The following is a 15,733-nucleotide window of genomic DNA, read 5'->3' on the forward strand; positions in this document are numbered from 1 at the left end:
CCCCCACCCCCCGGGCAGCTTCCCCTGCTCCCTGAGGCTGGCAGGCCACTGGGGGAGGAGGATGCCCAACTGTGACCAACAGGAGGCCTTTGGTCCCCACAGAACATCACCAACGAGCTGCTGCAGATCGAGCCTGAGAAAGCTCACAGCACAGCCGAGTGCGAGGCCTTCGTGCAGGCCCTTCCGGGCAGTGGCAGCGCACCCTTGCTGAGGACCCGGGTGGAGGACACTAATCGCAGATACGAGCGCCTGGTGCAGCTGCTGGACTTGGCCCAGGAGAAGTGGGTGTCAGGCGGGCAGCAGGGAGGTCAGCTGGGGTCAGGGGGCCAGGCAGGCACCCCCTCACTCCTGACCTGTGTCCTCAGGGTTGCTGTTGCCAACCGCCTGGAGAAGAGCCTGCAGCAGGGCTGGGAGGTGCTGGCCACATATGAGAACCAGCTGACCCAGGACGACACAGTGCCCGAGAGTGGCCGCGCCCTGGACAGCAAGAGGCAGGAGCTGGCGGTGAGTGTGGGGACCCTGGGCCGTGGGAACCTTTCTGTCCAGGCGCTGGCACCCATCAGCTCTGGACAGATGAGAGGCCCAAGACCCTGATGCCCAGGGCAGGAAGTCTCTGCAGGTTTGTATGCCCACAACGCCAACTGGAAGTTGTAAATGGAGGCACATGGCACAAATCCCAGCTGCTCATGGCTTGTGGAAACTGGGTACTTGTATTTTTAAATCAGAGATGTGCATGCTCCCCTCCCCCGAAGATTTCCAGTATCTATGCAGCAGCTGCCACCAAACCCCCAGCATTTACCTGCCTGACCACTATGGATATCCAAGTCTGTGAGCCCAAGGGAGGCCCTTATTCACACATCAATTCACAAAATCCTGGCTGTGTGCTAAGACCCTCACCTCAGAGCCGAGGAAATGGGCCTGGAGGCTGGAGAGCAGCAGGCCATTCTAGTCCTGGGCGCAGCATCACAGGGCACATGCTGCCAACCATGGGGTTTTTAGTTTTTCCAGGTTTTGTTCATTGTAACAAGATGTAACTTTGTAGAAATGGCCACCAGATGTGAGGAGAAACTCAGAGGCAAGGTCCAGTCCCTTCCCACACCCAGGCATTAACACCCCCCCCCCCCAAAACACACACACACACACACACAGCAGGTGTCCCCAAGCACCTGGGCAGTGCTGCCTTGGCCCCTGCAAGCTCTAATCACAGCGCCCACCCACTGGCTGCCTCTCCACCCCACAGGCCATGGCCTCCGAGCTGCAGGCCCAGAAGTCCCTCCTCAGTGAGGTGGAGCAGAACCTGCAGGCTGCCAAGCAGTGCTCCAGCTCCCTGGCCAGCCGCTTCCAGGAACACTGCCCTGACCTGGAGCGCCAGGAGGCCGAGGTGCACAAGCTGGGCCAGCGCTTCGACAACCTCCGCCAGCAGGCTGAGCTCAGGTGAGGAGCTCAGGTGAGGGGCCCGGGTGGCCTGGCTGAGCTAGTCTGCCTTGAGGCCAAGATGCTCAACCGTCACTACCAAAGGCTGTTTTCTAAATAATTTCTGCTTTTTGAAAAAGTAATATATATACAAAGTAAAACACTCAAAGTAATTATGACCCTTTGTATGCCATAAGCGTCTATAGACATAAGGATGGTTTCCGTGTTGGATGCGTGGCAGTTAACTGGTTAATGACCAGCCCCACTTTCCCAAGGTAAACACTGCTACCAGTTTCTTATGAACCCTTCCAAAAAGGTGTTCTGTACAAGCTGGGGTAAGGGGTTAACACATGAATGACAACATATCATGTACGCTGTATCTTGCTGTTTTTCCTGTCATATATTTTATAAGCCTCATGAGTCAGTTAAGTAGTCCCTTCTCCTCTTCTGTTTTCTGGAAGAGTTTGTATAAAACTGATATTACTTCCTTAAATGCTTGGTGGAATTCTCCAGTGAGGCTGTCTGGGCCTGCATTTTTTGTGAGAAGGATTTCAACTACAAATTCAACCTCTTTACATATTTGGTAAGGAGAGGGAGAGAGAGAAAGAGAAACATCAATCAGCTGCCTCCTGCAGGTACCCTGAATGGGGATTGAACCTGAAACCTGGGTATGTGCCCTGACTGGGAAGCAAACCGGTGACCTTTCAGTACACAGGACGATGTTCAACCAAATGAACCACACTGGCCAGGGCTCATCTCACTCTTGAGTAGTTTGTGTCTTTCAAGGAATTTATCCATTTCATCAAGTTGGTAAACTTATTGGCATAAAATTTTTCATGATATTCTCTTATCACTGCCTGCAGGTTCTGAGTCTATATCCCCTCATTCCTGATGTTAAATCTTCTTTCATTGTATATGTACATTCTCTTTTATCAATTTATTGACCATTTTAAAGAACTAGCTATGGTTTCAATGATTTTTCCTGTTTTCTTATTTCCGGTTGCATTGATATCTGCTTTTTATTATTTCCTTATTGCTGCTTAATTTAATTTGCTCTTTTTATTTCTTAAGGTGGAAGCTTAGATTGTTGATTTGAGAGCATTCTTTTCTAATACAAACATTTAATCCCATACTTTTCCCTCTCAGCAGTTTTTGCTGTGTCCCACACATTTTGGTATGTTTTTATTGAGGTCCTATAGCACACAGTATCTCTGCATGTCAGTACATGTGGACCTACCTACCTGTTCTTCACAGAGGCCAGGGAGGACTCCAACTTAACATTCCATAATTTGCTTAACTATTCCCTTTCTAGTGAACATTAAATTACATTTGTATTCCAGTTAAATTACATTCATCCCCCACCCCCCTAAATACACACATTTTAAAAAATGAAAACACACACAAAGAATACAGATTACTCCTTTAAAAGGGACAGGAGAAACTTTTTTTTTTTTTTAAAGAGGAAGGGAAAGTGAGATAGAAACATCAATGAGAGAGAAACATTGATCAGCTGCCTCCTGTACAACCCTCACCAGGGGTCGAGCCCACAACTCGGGCATGTGCCCTGACCAGGAATCGAACCATAACCTCTTGGTGCATGGGCCACATAAGCTCAACCACTGAGCTACAGCGGCTGGGCAGGGACAGGGTAAGGTTTTAGTGAGACATCTTCTCGCTGTGCCAGAGGCCTGACCAGCTTTGCTCCTGCAGGGCCCAGAGCCTGCGGAGTGCCAAGGCTGCCTATGATGACTACCGCAGTTGCTGCGACCACATGCTCCAGTTCTTGTCCAACATCCCAAGCTATGAGCCCCAGGAGACAGACAGCCTTAACCAGATGGAGACCAAGCTGAAGAATCAGAAAGTAAGACAACTGCTTCTGCTTTCACAGGCATAGTCACAAGGTGGGGTCAGAGGTCAGTCATTCCCCTTTGTGGAGAGCCAGGAGTGGCTGCCGTTTGCTCTGGCAGAGCTGTGATTTCACGGGACCTTGGCCCTGCCTGGCTCCCAGCACTTAACTCTGAGAACAAGGACAGTCTTGCTCACTTCCCCCTCCTCAGTACCCAGCATGGGTCCTGGCCCAGAGTGGACACTCAGTGCAGGCTGGCTGAGTGAGTGAATGGCTACAAAAATACAAGAGGCCCCCGCATGGGGAAAAATCCCATTTTCAAAGTTCAGAGTCCTGGGTCCTCAGAAGGCAGCAATGACAATAGGGTGAGGGAGGAGGAACATGAGAACCCAAATGCCAGTTCACTATTAGCTGTGCCCCTCAGGCAAGCCACTGAACCTCACTGTGCCTCGGTTTCCTCACTTATAAGCTGGGTAATGATGGTACTTACCTCACAGGATTGTTGGAAGATTAAATGAGGTCATCTAAGTTACATATTAGAACAGTGCCTGACATTTTGAAGCACACAGTAAACATTCTTTTCCTGGCAAAGATAATCTTGGCCCTTCTTCACCGGGCCTTAGAATTGACTTTATAACCAACACATGCATACAAGAAAGCCATTCATTGTACTCTGTACAACAGAAGAAGAATTTCAGATTTAAGGAATCTAGCTAATTTATCAAGGTTGTTCTTTTTTTGTTTTGTTTTGAAAGTCTCTGTTGTTTTACAGAACCTGCTGGATGAAATAGCAAGAAGGGAACAGGAAGTTCAGAAAGTCTGCGCTCATTCCCAGCAGTACCAGCAAGCTGTCAAGGTGAGAAGCGAAGTCCCACCCAGAGTGTAAAACATCAGGGCCTCTGGGAAGAGGAGCACTGGGCCTGGCAGGGTCATCCTCAGGCCCTGCTGGCAGCCATGCAAACTGGCACAGCCCTTTGGGAAAATAATATATTAGGCATCAAATACCAGAGAAGGGTTTTCTACTGTATGAAGCAGTAAACTGGGGGGAATTTATCCTAACTGGAAAAATACAGAATAACACCAATATAGGATAAATGAAATCACTGTAACAGCATTATATATAATAGCAAAATAGACAAACTAGAAATAACCTAAATGTCCAATAGCAAAGGAATGGCTAGGTAACTTATCATCCATCCACTTGATGGATTATAAAGTCGTTCAACTGACAAACCAGAGGATAGGAGGGGGCAACATGAGACAAATGGAGAAGCACAGCATCATCTCTAGCGTGAAGGGAAGGCCTGAAGGGAGCCCTTTGGGGAGGCGAACTGTGGGCATACTTTTCCTTGTTTCACATGTTGTTGAGGGACATAGCTATGTATTGTTGATGTATTGAAGGTTCTCAAAAACTCCTGGCAGACAGTACAGAGTGCAGCTGAGTGGAAGACCTCTGCAGTCAGCTGGCAGGGCTGTAAGAATATTGTAGCCGCAACTGACCTTGTCTGCCCTCTGCCATGTCTCTCCCCCAGGACTATGAATTAGAAGCAGAGAAACTAAGGTCCCTTCTTGACTTGGAGAATGGAAGAAGCGGCCACGTGAGCAAAAGAGCCAGGCTCCAGTCCCCTGCTGCCAAAGTGAGGGAAGAGGTGAGCTCTGTGGGTAGGCGTTCTCAGAGTTGTGCAGCCTTCCAGGGAGCATGGCATGCAGGCCTCAGAGATGCAGGCACAACATGGAAACTGGGCTGAGAGCTTTCCTGGGTGCAAACAGGTTTTGTAAGAGAAGATAATGAACTTTTTCTGGGACAGCGACATTGATATACCTAGAAAGACAGCCTGCTGGAGGTATCTGGGTCAGAGCCATGGATTAGAGAGGTTCCCACTCTGCTCCCCCTGCCCAATACATATACAGGAGGCCGTTATTATTTCCTCTATACACAAGAATATTAACGCTCAAACAGAGATCTGCTCAAGGCCACTGGGAATTAGACTTCTGACTCTAAACCCAGTTTTCTCTCCACCAGACGACTGTAGTAGAACTCTAAGTAGGAAGGGACAAGAAGCTACCCTCTATCCCCAAATGCCAGACTTTTCAAAACCCGTCCTAGCTCTTTCCCCCTCAGTCTATTGACTCCTATTTGCTGAATGCTCCCCTATAGGAAGCGACCCTTACTGCCAAGTTCACCGAAGTTAACGCCATCAACAGACAGAGGCTGCAGAACCTGGAGTTTGCTCTGAATCTACTGAGACAGGTAATGAATCTTAGTGTAACACATTCTACTCAAAACTGTTCCAGCAGGTGAGAAACAAGACTCGTTCAGCCTCAAAGAAACAGCCTGTAAACTAGGGGGAGTGTCCCTTGCAAACACGGCTGGGCAGCACCAGTGCAAATACTGGCCCAAGCCAGAACCCCTATTGACATGAGTGTAACATATATTTCCTCCAACAGACGTTTGCTGAGTACCTAGTAGAGGTAACATGTTAAAAGTCCAGAATGTTTATGATAGCATTGAAATAACAAGAAACTGGAAGCAACTCAATACTCATCAGCAATGGGTAATTAAATTATGGTCTGTCCACATGCCGCTGTTAAACAGTGAAGTAGAGCTCTCTGTGCTGCTGTGAAATTTCCTCTATCTAGATTAAGTGCAACAAGGGTGCACAACAGGTGACTTACCATTTGTGCAGAAAAATAAACATTTGGCACACACTAAAAATATACAGTAGGTCCTCGGGTTACGTGGGAGATCCGTTCCTACGGTGCGACGTAACACGATTTTCTCCGTAAGTCAGAACCCACCTACATAAGCACCTACGTCACTCACATGGAGCACATACACAGCAGTAATGAAGTGAAACAGTAAAAAAAAAATTAAAAGAAAGATAACAATTCCTGACCTTTACTTGTGTTAAATAAATAAAAAACATAAAGCACATATGTACATATGTCGAAATGATGGAACTTTTTTTTTTTATAAATAAATGGGAGATGGTGATGTAACCACGAAACGACGTATGTCGAGTCCGACGTAACCCGAGGACTGCCTGTACTTGTCATAAGATGACAGATACCCTTCTAGCAATAGGACAGGACCAGAGGTGGAAGACTGATTTCCTTTCACACTCTATGGTTTTAAAATATTTTACCAGATGAATTTTAAGAAAACCTAAACCAGCTGTTTAAAAGTAACCCTAGAACTCCTGTGAACCCAGCACTTGGAGTCCCTTGGAGATCACAGAACCCCCAGTCTGAACTGTTTACATAACCATGCACTGTCTTCTCCCTCCCAGCAGCCAGAGGTAGGAGTGACCCATGAGAGTCAGCAAGGGAGCCAGCCGGGCTCCAGAACAGAGGAGTCGTGGAAGATTCGGAAGGAGCTGGACGAGGAAACTGAGCGGAGGCAGCAGCTGGAGAAGGAAGTCAAGAGTGCCCAGGAGGAAATCCAGATTCTGCAGAATCGGAACCCTCAGGAAGCAGTGGTGAGGAAGGAGGTGCTGAAGAAGGTTCCGGACCCTGCACTTGAGGAGAGCTTCCAGCAGATGCAGCGGACGCTGACGGAGGAGCAGCACAAGAACCAGCTGCTTCAGGAGGAGTTGGAGGCGCTGCAGCTGCGGCTACGCGCCCTGGAGCAGGAGACCAGGAACGGCGGGCAGGAGTACATAGTCAAGGAGGTCCTGCGCATCGAGCCAGACAGAGCCCAGGCCGACGAGGTCCTGAGGCTGAGGGAGGAGCTGGAGGAGCTAAGGCGGCAGAAGGGCACCCGGGAAGCAGAGGCGGTCCTCCTGCAGCAGCGCATCGCGGCCCTGGCTGAGGAGAAGAGCCGGGCGAGGGAGAAGGTCACTGAGAAGGAGGTGGTGAAACTGCAGAATGACCCCCAGCTGGAGGCAGAATACCGGCAGCTGCAGGAGGACCAGCAGCAGGAGGGCAAGCACAGGGAGAAGCAGGAGGAGGAGCTGAGCTTTCTGCAGGACAAGCTAAAGAGACTGGAGAAGGAGAGGGCCATGGCTGAGGGGAAGGTCACCGTCAAGGAGGTGCTCAAGGTGGAAAAGGACATGGCAGTTGAGAGGGAGGTTGGCGACCTGAAACGCCAGTATGAGGACGAGTCTGCCAAGGCTCGTGCCCACCAGAGGGAGAAGAGTGAGCTGCTCCGAAAGATTTGGGCCTTGGAAGAGGAAAATGCCAAGGTGGTGGTGCAGGAGAAAGTGCGGGAGATCGTCCGGCCAGACCCCAAGGCAGAGAGTGAAGTGGCCAACCTCCGCCTGGAGCTTGTGGAGCAGGAGCGCAAGTACCGGGGTGCCGAGGAACAGCTGAAGAGCTACCAGGGTGAGCTGGAGGCACTGCGGAGGCGGGGCCCGCAGGTGGAAGTCAGAGAGGTGACGAAGGAAGTCATTAAGTATAAGACTGACCCTGAGATGGAGAAAGAGCTCCAGAGGCTCCGGGAGGAGATCGTGGACAAGACCAGACTCATCGAAAGGTGTGATTTAGAGATCTACCAGCTGAAGCAAGAGATCCAGGCTCTGAAAGACACTAAACCCCAGGTACAGACCAAGGAGGTAGTCCAGGAGATCCTTCAGTTTCAGGAAGACCCCCAAACCAAAGAGGAAGTAGAGTCTTTGAGGGCCAGACTATCAGAGGAACAGAAAAAGCAAGTGGACCTGGAAAGGGAGAGGGCTTCCCAAGAGGAGAAAATCAAACAGAAGGAGGAGGAGCTTTCCCAGGTGAAGGAAAAGGTGGTCCAACAGGAGGTAGTCAGGTACGAGGAGGAGCCGGGCTTGCGAGCTGAGGTGGATGCCTTCACCCAGAGCATTGATGTGGAGCTCCGGCAGATCGACCACCTGCGCGGGGAGCTGCGGCGGCTACAGCGCAGACGGGCCGAGCTGGAGCGGCAGCTGGAGGAGCTGGAGCGTGAACGGCAGGCGCGCAGGGAGGCCGAGCTGGAGGTGCAACGCCTGAAGCAACGGCTGGCCGACCTGGAAAAGGAGGAGGGGGAAGCCCAAGAGAAGGTGACCCACAAGCAGAAAGTGGTGCTACAGCAGGACCCCCAGCAGGCCCGGGAGCACTCCCTGCTCAAGCTCCAGCTGGAGGAGGAAAGGCACCGGCGGCAGGTCCTGGAGAGTGAACTGGAGACCCTAAAGAAGAAGCTCATCAACCTGGAGAAGATGGAGGTCAAGGAAAAAGTGGTCTTCTCCGAAAGCGTCCAGGTGGAGAAAGGTGACACTGAACAGGAAATTCAGAAGCTCAAGAGCAGCCTGGAGGAGGAGAGCCGGAGCAAGAGGGAACTGGATGCCGAGGTGGGCCGGCTGGAAGCCAAGCTGTCAGAACTGGAGTTCCACAACTCCAAGTCGTCCAAGGAGCTGGACTTTCTCAGGGAAGAAAACCACAAACTACAGCTGGAGCGGCAAAACCTGGAGCTGGAGACCCGGAGGCTCCAAACGGAAATTGAAATGGCGGCAACGGAAACACGGGACCTGAGAAACATGACCACAGTGGACTCTGGGACAAACCTCGACTCCAGACTATGGTCCCTGGAGAGAGAGCTGGATGACCTCAAAAGGCTCTCCAAAGACAAAGATCATGAGATCGATGAGCTGCAGAAGCGCCTGGGCTCTGTGGCCGTCAAGAGGGAGCAGAGAGAAAACCATCTGCGGCGCTCCATTGTGGTCATCGACCCTGACACAGGCCGGGAGCTGTCCCCGGAGGAAGCCCATCGGGCTGGCCTCATCGACTGGAACATGTTTGTGAAACTCAGAAGTCAGGAGTGCGACTGGGAGGAAATATCAGTCAAGGGTCCCAACGGGGAGTCCTCCGTGATCCACGACAGGAAGTCTGGCAAGAAGTTCTCCATTGAAGAGGCCCTACAGAACGGGAGGCTGACCGCTGCTCAGTACGACCGATATGTCAACAAGGATATGTCCATCCAGGAGCTGGCCGTCCTGGTGTCTGGGCAGAAGTAGGCACAGCCCTGCCCCTCAGTCCCCTGGAAGCTGACGCTGGCTCTCTCCTACCCCATACCTTCTTCTCCCTGGCCCTGTGCAGGCTCCTAATCCATGCGGAGCGGAGCATGCCACCCATGCCTTCTCGGCCAAGCTACTCAGAGTATAGCTCACGTACAAGCAGAATGGTCACTGGCTGCACCATCATTTAACCCAGGTGAGAGACCTGCTTCATCCTCCAATGATTCAAAATCACAAAGCCCTTCTTTTCTCTCCCTTGTCCTACACACGTCCATCAACAGACTCCTTGTGGGAAACCTGGAAGCAATCCGAACACTACTAAAGCACAAGACCACTGAGGCAGACCAGCCCCTCCATGCAGCAATGGCCTTCGCACACCAGATGGGGAAACTCTAGGGCAGAAAGGCCTCCCTTATACACACCCTTCCATTCATCAAAGGACTGGGCCCCTTGGGGCTGCCGACCTGCACTCACACCCCTCCAGGAGTCTGGCTGAGAGCCAACTTTCCCTCAGACTTCTAATGGTGAGACAGATCTGGGATCTGTGCCAGAAAAGGCGCAAAGAAACCAGCACAGGCCCCTCTGTCAGCCTGACTGTCCCAGGAGAACACTCCATTCGAGACTTTTCTGGTTCTGAAATTAAAGTGTTTTCGTTGTGGACTGTGTTGCTGTTAGCCTTAGCTTCAGGGCCTTACAAGTCTTGTTTATTCTCTAATTGGTACTTAGGTATACTACACAGTTGATTTTTCACCAAATTAATTTCAGGTTCTCTGTATCTCCTATATTACATAAGAAAACGGAAAGAAATAGGGAACTCCACCTTATAGCGCAAAAAATAAACACCTGGTGGCTTGACTCTAATTTTATGCTAAGTGTGTTTTTTCCTCCTGTGTGTGTGTGATTTATTGCCCCTACTCCCTCTTGGTTTTCAGCCAGGATATCCCATATGGATATCCATTTACCAGTCCCAATCACTTACCAGTTCCTATGGGAGAAAGAATTATTAGCAAATATGGCAAAAAGAATGAGAAACAATGTATTGGAAACCTTGAAACAATTTATTAAGTTGCTTTATACAAGATTAACAATTTCCACACCACCCCCTAATACCAACCTAGTGGCTGCACCAAAGCCACAGCCCCTTTCACACTTAAGAAACGGCCGCACCAAGGAAAGCCCTGCAGCACCGCAGCCCCCAGGCCTGGAGCCCGCTCTGCCTGTAGATCTGCCTTGCCATGGCTGTTTAAGTCATTCACTCTTTCATTACCACAAATAAAGCATAAACAAGAAAAAGAAATCTCCCCATCAAAGAAACGTTTCCCTGAGGCAAGAGGCATCACTAGATTCCTATAAATGAGGGTATTCTGCTCCAGCTGCACACTCAATGGTATGGGGGGAAGAGGGGGCACTGCAGGGGAACCGGATGTCTTGGGCAGAAAAGGAGCTCATGGGCAGTCTCTGCACGGCTCTGAGCTCAGCAATACAAATCTCTTCTTTGGCTCTTTTGCTACTTCCTAAGACTATTCTGTAAACAAACTGGAAATCCAAGTTGCAAAATATATATATAATAAAGGGATAAGAAATCCATGTAGGCCCATGTGAAACGTGTTGGTTCCTATGTAAAAAGTCAGAGCAGAGGCCTTGCTCCTCGGACACTAGACAAACCTCAGCATAAAGCATGAGTTACTGAGCACTGGACCCTGGGTGCCAGGAACCAAAAGAGCTGCCTGTGTCTCCACATAGGTCTATATTCTGAGGAGGCTATATACTCTCTAAATATTTGAAATCACTTAGCTGGAGCAGTCAGTTGAGACATGCCTGTGGCAGAGACTTCACAGGACAGGCAAGTGCCCTAAAACTCCTCGTGAAGCAGCCAATGGTTAAATGGGAACAGCGTAATGACTTGGGAGCTCCGGGTTAATCGTCTTAAGTCTGTCTCTAATGCACTCTCCAAGCTCAGTGGTGCGTCACCCTTAAGTCAGGCATAGCCCCGCTGCCTGGAGAGCCCTAGGACTTCAAGGCCTGTCTATACAGCAGACACTTCACAAAGGCCCACACCTGCAGCTCTGCCTGAGAATGATTTCTAAATAAGCTGGAATGTCTATCTGTAACTTGGAACCTTTCATATCCTTGCCCTCAAAGGCCTTTGGGGCTCTGCAGTCCACCTGTATGAACTCTGGAAAAACAAAACAGAGGCCCTGGCTGAATTGGGACCTGGGATTTGAGGACCCAGATGACCTTTAAGTCAGGACAGCAGAGATTATGATGTGCAATGATAAAAAGCCTCAAATAAACTGGCTACGTCTTAAGTACAGACATCTTTTTAAAAGGTCTTCATCTGAGAGCCACACAGAGGGCCTAATGGATGTGTGTCTAATTCTGCTCCACCATAAAGGCACTGGGATTATGTCTTCCATATGACGTGTGAAAATATGACATGTGAAGAACAGTCCCACTCTATCTAATGCATTGATGGTAATGATGAAAACTGAGCCAAAAATAAGTGTCTTTAAAAATCCTATCACAATTGTTGAATCTACAAAGATCTTTCTTTAAAAGAGCTTCATTGTCATGTTTAGAGGATAAACTGGCCCCCGTGATGAGCACACACTAGCTGTTCTGAGTATTTTTCAACGAGACAAGGTAAGTCTCCCAGCTATGGCATTAGCCTGGGTTTCTGTCCATTGAGCACACAGCCTGAGGATGGGATAGACACCATGACCATCCAGGGACCCTAGTGTGGCCAAAAGGAGCCCCCGCCAGTGGGGTGCCATGAGTTACTCTGACCAAATGCCAGGGGGTTGGGCAGACTTACAACACAGGTGTGCCAACGCTCAGTCCTGCCACCAGAGCTCCGTACATGACCCAGTACACTTCCCAGCCTAGAGCTGCCCCTCCAACGATTGTCCGCGACAAAGCCATGAGGCCCGGATCACCAGGCCAGTCAGTACCTCTGGAGAAGCACGAGGCTGCTCCCAAGTGAAGGCACGTCACAAGTGCCAAGAGACGTTCCACTTAGCACTCACGCCTTCTCCAGAAGAAAACCGATCGGCAGAAAGAGCGTATTGATTATCCAATTTTTCAGAGACCTATTAGTTCAGCTTCCAGCATTTCCTCTGAAGAGGTCACAATTTCCGTGGAACACCAGCCCCTTTCCCATGAAGCTGAGAAGCATCTGGAAAAGAATAAGCAAAAACAATATAAATCTTTCAGGATCTCTGATTTTCTTAAGGCAGCAGTAACCAAACCTCAAGGAGGTCACTTCTGTATGTTGAGTATGCTGAGGTTCAAACGAGCCACAAACACTTGACAGAGGTGATTTCAGTGTGTTGTTACTTATAGCAGCCTGCAGCGTGAAGGCAGCTGCTCATGGAGTGCTGTGTTCACAGCAACTCTACTATGCAATGTGGGCCACTTCTGTTCTTGGCTACAACTATGCAATGGCACATGGGTTCCATGATGGGGTTTGATAGTCACACTGAAGTCAAGGAGCAATCAACATTCTCACCATCAACAGATCCTCAGGTTCTATAAAGACAAGTTCAAAGGCACTAGCATTGAGTCCACATAGGAAAAAAAGCAAATCAGAAATAAGTTACACAATTAAAATGTCCAGACAGCTTCTCATTTACAACCACTCAATGGAATCCTACAGCCTGAAGAAGGTCTAAAGGAGAGAAGAAAAGCCTACTCAGCCTGTTTTAGCAGAGATGCTTTTCTGATAGCCTTTTAATACCCAGAGGAAAAATAGGGAAGAAATGGTACAAGAAAGCACTTTTCCCTTTTTTTGCTGAAAATACCACAGACCAACAGTCACATTTCCAAAGGCTCTTCATTATTGTCTCTGTTTAAAAGGGTGACATTCCTAAAAGCAGCAGAAGCAGTGCAATCTCTCTTTGAAAAACCACAAGCTCTCACCCAGGTAGCTCTGCAACCCCTATATTATCATCTCAGCTACAGCAGCAGCCACCAGTTTGTGGAGCAAGTCTACACTACATTTTACTGCTTCTCCAGGGGAAAACGGAGTAGCTGCTGATACAAGCTTAGCCCTAGGTTTTTATTTGAGAAGCAACAATTCCATCTTGGAGATTTACAATCCATTCCTGTACCAGATGGCTGCTGGCATTCACTACAAATGCATCAGTTTAAGGACACAGGGGCCAGGGACCCACTGCAAAATCTGGGACAGACTTGGGCCATGTCGAGGCCAGTGCTCTCAGTATAGCAGGTGTCAGGCATGCCCAGCTGGATGAATCCCATCTTACTGCCACAGGGTATCAGTCTGCCAGGGCGGATCCAGGCGGGTATCAGTCTGCCAGCTTCCTGAAGCATGGCTCTCCCTGACCAATGAGGCCCCTGGTCGTTTCCAGAGAGTAGTAAGGGTAGTAGGCCAAAACCAAGATCCCTGAGGCTCTACAACAGCATTCCATTAGCTGCATCTAAGAATCAGGTCCTAGCACAGGGTAAGGCCAATTGCTGATGACAAAGGTGCCAGCTTCTCACAGCTATAAACCTAGAGCTTGTACAGTGCCCCTTTCTGAAAGTCACTGCTCTCTGGAGAAGAAAATTGGGAGAAGGAAAGAGGGAACGCTGTCCCAATTCCTGTTGTGCTCCCAACTCTCTGCCTTTACATCTGAACTGAACTGACAGCTGCTCCTCTCTTGAATACATGCTGACATCAAAGGTAAAGATCCCTCCTGAAGCCTTGCCACTGTGACCTCTTGCTATTACTTGGACTTCCCCTTTCACTTAAATTTACAGAGCCTTCTGTTAGCTGGTACTACCTGGAAGGTGTAGCACCTTGAATTTAAAGGCCTGTAGTGCCCCAACTAGCCAAGGGTTGGGGATTCCTCTGCCTCGCATACAGGTCACCCTGACTTCCTCTGTGATCACATGGGGTAAGGCTGACCCAGTGGCAGAGGACCAGGGGAAATCACAAAATGGAAGAAACCTGTCCCATTCCAAGTACCCACAGAACAAGAGCCTCAAAAGACAAATCAAGACAGCACAGTGATAATACGGTGAAGATACTGAAATCTTTGGCAGCAGACGGCATCTACTGAGTGGAGAGGGGAATGACACACAGTGCACATGGCACTCTGACCACCTGGCAATTAATTACCTGGGAGACTCTGCGGGACGTGGGTAGACACGGCAGCGTGTGGGAGAGGTGCTGCGTGGGGTGGGCTGGAGTGCAAGCCAGCCAGGAGACCTGAGAGAAAACAGGAGGGAAGAAAAGAACAAGACACGCACATTGAAGACAAGAACAGAAAAGCATCCTTGGTGATTCAGAGCCCCAGACAACCTACTGGCCAGTCCTGGTGTAAGACCCTGAGGAAGGGTTCAGCACAGTCCCTGAAAATGTTGCCCACAGCCATACATCAGACACACACGAGAACCCCGTACACGACAACAGAACTCACTGATCACAGTAGTAGTCCCGGGGCACCTTTTGTGCCTCCAAATGAGGAGAGGAAAGGGAGAAGTACTTACTGTGGCTGAGGCCATGGTGAAACGTCCCAGGGGCAGGGCCCGTGACGATGGCATCCTTGGAGACCCCTGCTTTCGCAGAGGAGTCGGCGCTAAAGGAGAGCACACGGAGAGGAAACGGAGAGATGATCCCCAGGGAGTTTGAGTTCACAGCCCCGGGCAGCTTTGGGCCGCCTGTCTTGTAGGATGAGGATAGCAGATTTAAGGGCGATGAGCTGGTCAATAGCACAGCCCCACTCGTTCCTTTCTGGAGATGAAACACACAAAAGGATCAGAGCTCCAGCCTGTCCATGGCCTGCTCACAAACCAAACCTGTCAACACACAGGGTAGGGACATCGACTGCTCCTTATGCAGGAACCCTAGTCTGCAGCCCCAAAGAGCGAGAACAGTCTCTAAACTGGCCTAACATGCCTCCTAGGACACAGTGTTCACTTTAAAAAGCAGGATGTTAAATATGCCTCCTTTGTGCAAGAAAGAAAGGGAAGAATATTATATATAGACATCCACAAATGTAGGTATGAACAGATATATGTATTTTTATATACATAAGCCACACACACACATTTGTATGTAATAATCTTTTAAAAGAAACGGGAAAACCCTGGAAACTAAGGGACAATGTTACCTTGTTGGGTGATAGACATAGGGCAGAAGCCAGTGAGACCTCACTGAACATACCTTTCTGTAGTTTTTTCTTTGCAACCAAATAGTCGTTTTACATAGTGGAGAAAATAAAATACTCTCTCCCATTTCCCCAACCTGCACCCAACTTCTGTAATTCCTACAGGCAGGCCTCACCAGCCATTGCACTCTGTCAGATCACCTTTGACCTGCAGAGTCCTTCAAAACCCAATTGGGAGAATCACTTTTAGAAGTACTCATCTTCCTACTGTATGAACATCTCTACATAACTAACGATCTGATAGATAGTATTAATTTCACTAACTCGTTTGGAGAGATGGGACAGATAGGAAGCCATGAAAGGAAAGTTTTGTGACTCATTCCACACCTTCTAGATTCATAGCCTCC

General features: G+C 49.3%; 2 protein-coding genes across 5 annotated transcripts in view; one reads left to right on the forward strand and one right to left on the reverse strand.

The window, feature by feature from the left end:
• Positions 1-10,074, forward strand: part of PPL (periplakin) — a 24,398-nt gene extending 14,324 nt beyond the window's left edge. The window contains exons 15-22 of the mRNA XM_005873004.2: positions 103-281; positions 366-504; positions 1,241-1,434; positions 3,124-3,274; positions 4,032-4,115; positions 4,792-4,908; positions 5,418-5,510; positions 6,550-10,074. Of these exons, the coding sequence (XP_005873066.1) occupies positions 103-281; positions 366-504; positions 1,241-1,434; positions 3,124-3,274; positions 4,032-4,115; positions 4,792-4,908; positions 5,418-5,510; positions 6,550-9,213 (3,621 nt within the window). The 3' untranslated portion in view covers positions 9,214-10,074. The remainder of the gene's footprint in view (positions 1-102; positions 282-365; positions 505-1,240; positions 1,435-3,123; positions 3,275-4,031; positions 4,116-4,791; positions 4,909-5,417; positions 5,511-6,549) is intronic.
• Positions 10,075-10,250: 176 nt separating this feature from the next.
• Positions 10,251-15,733, reverse strand: part of UBN1 (ubinuclein 1) — a 38,442-nt gene continuing 32,959 nt past the window's right edge. For 2 of the 4 annotated variants that reach the window (XM_014545102.1, XM_014545101.1), the window contains exons 16-19: positions 14,707-14,950; positions 14,336-14,425; positions 12,722-12,741; positions 10,251-12,388 (exon numbers count right to left, since the gene is read on the reverse strand). In XM_014545102.1, coding sequence (XP_014400588.1) covers positions 12,311-12,388; positions 12,722-12,741; positions 14,336-14,425; positions 14,707-14,950 — 432 coding nt within the window. In that variant the 3' untranslated portion in view covers positions 10,251-12,310. The remainder of the gene's footprint in view (positions 12,389-12,721; positions 12,742-14,335; positions 14,426-14,706; positions 14,951-15,733) is intronic. The other 2 variants (XM_005872929.2, XM_014545103.1) reach the window with 2 other exon arrangements.

The sequence above is a fragment of the Myotis brandtii genome, unplaced genomic scaffold (assembly GCF_000412655.1).
Source record: "Myotis brandtii unplaced genomic scaffold, ASM41265v1 scaffold397, whole genome shotgun sequence".
Taxonomy (NCBI): domain Eukaryota; kingdom Metazoa; phylum Chordata; class Mammalia; order Chiroptera; family Vespertilionidae; genus Myotis; species Myotis brandtii.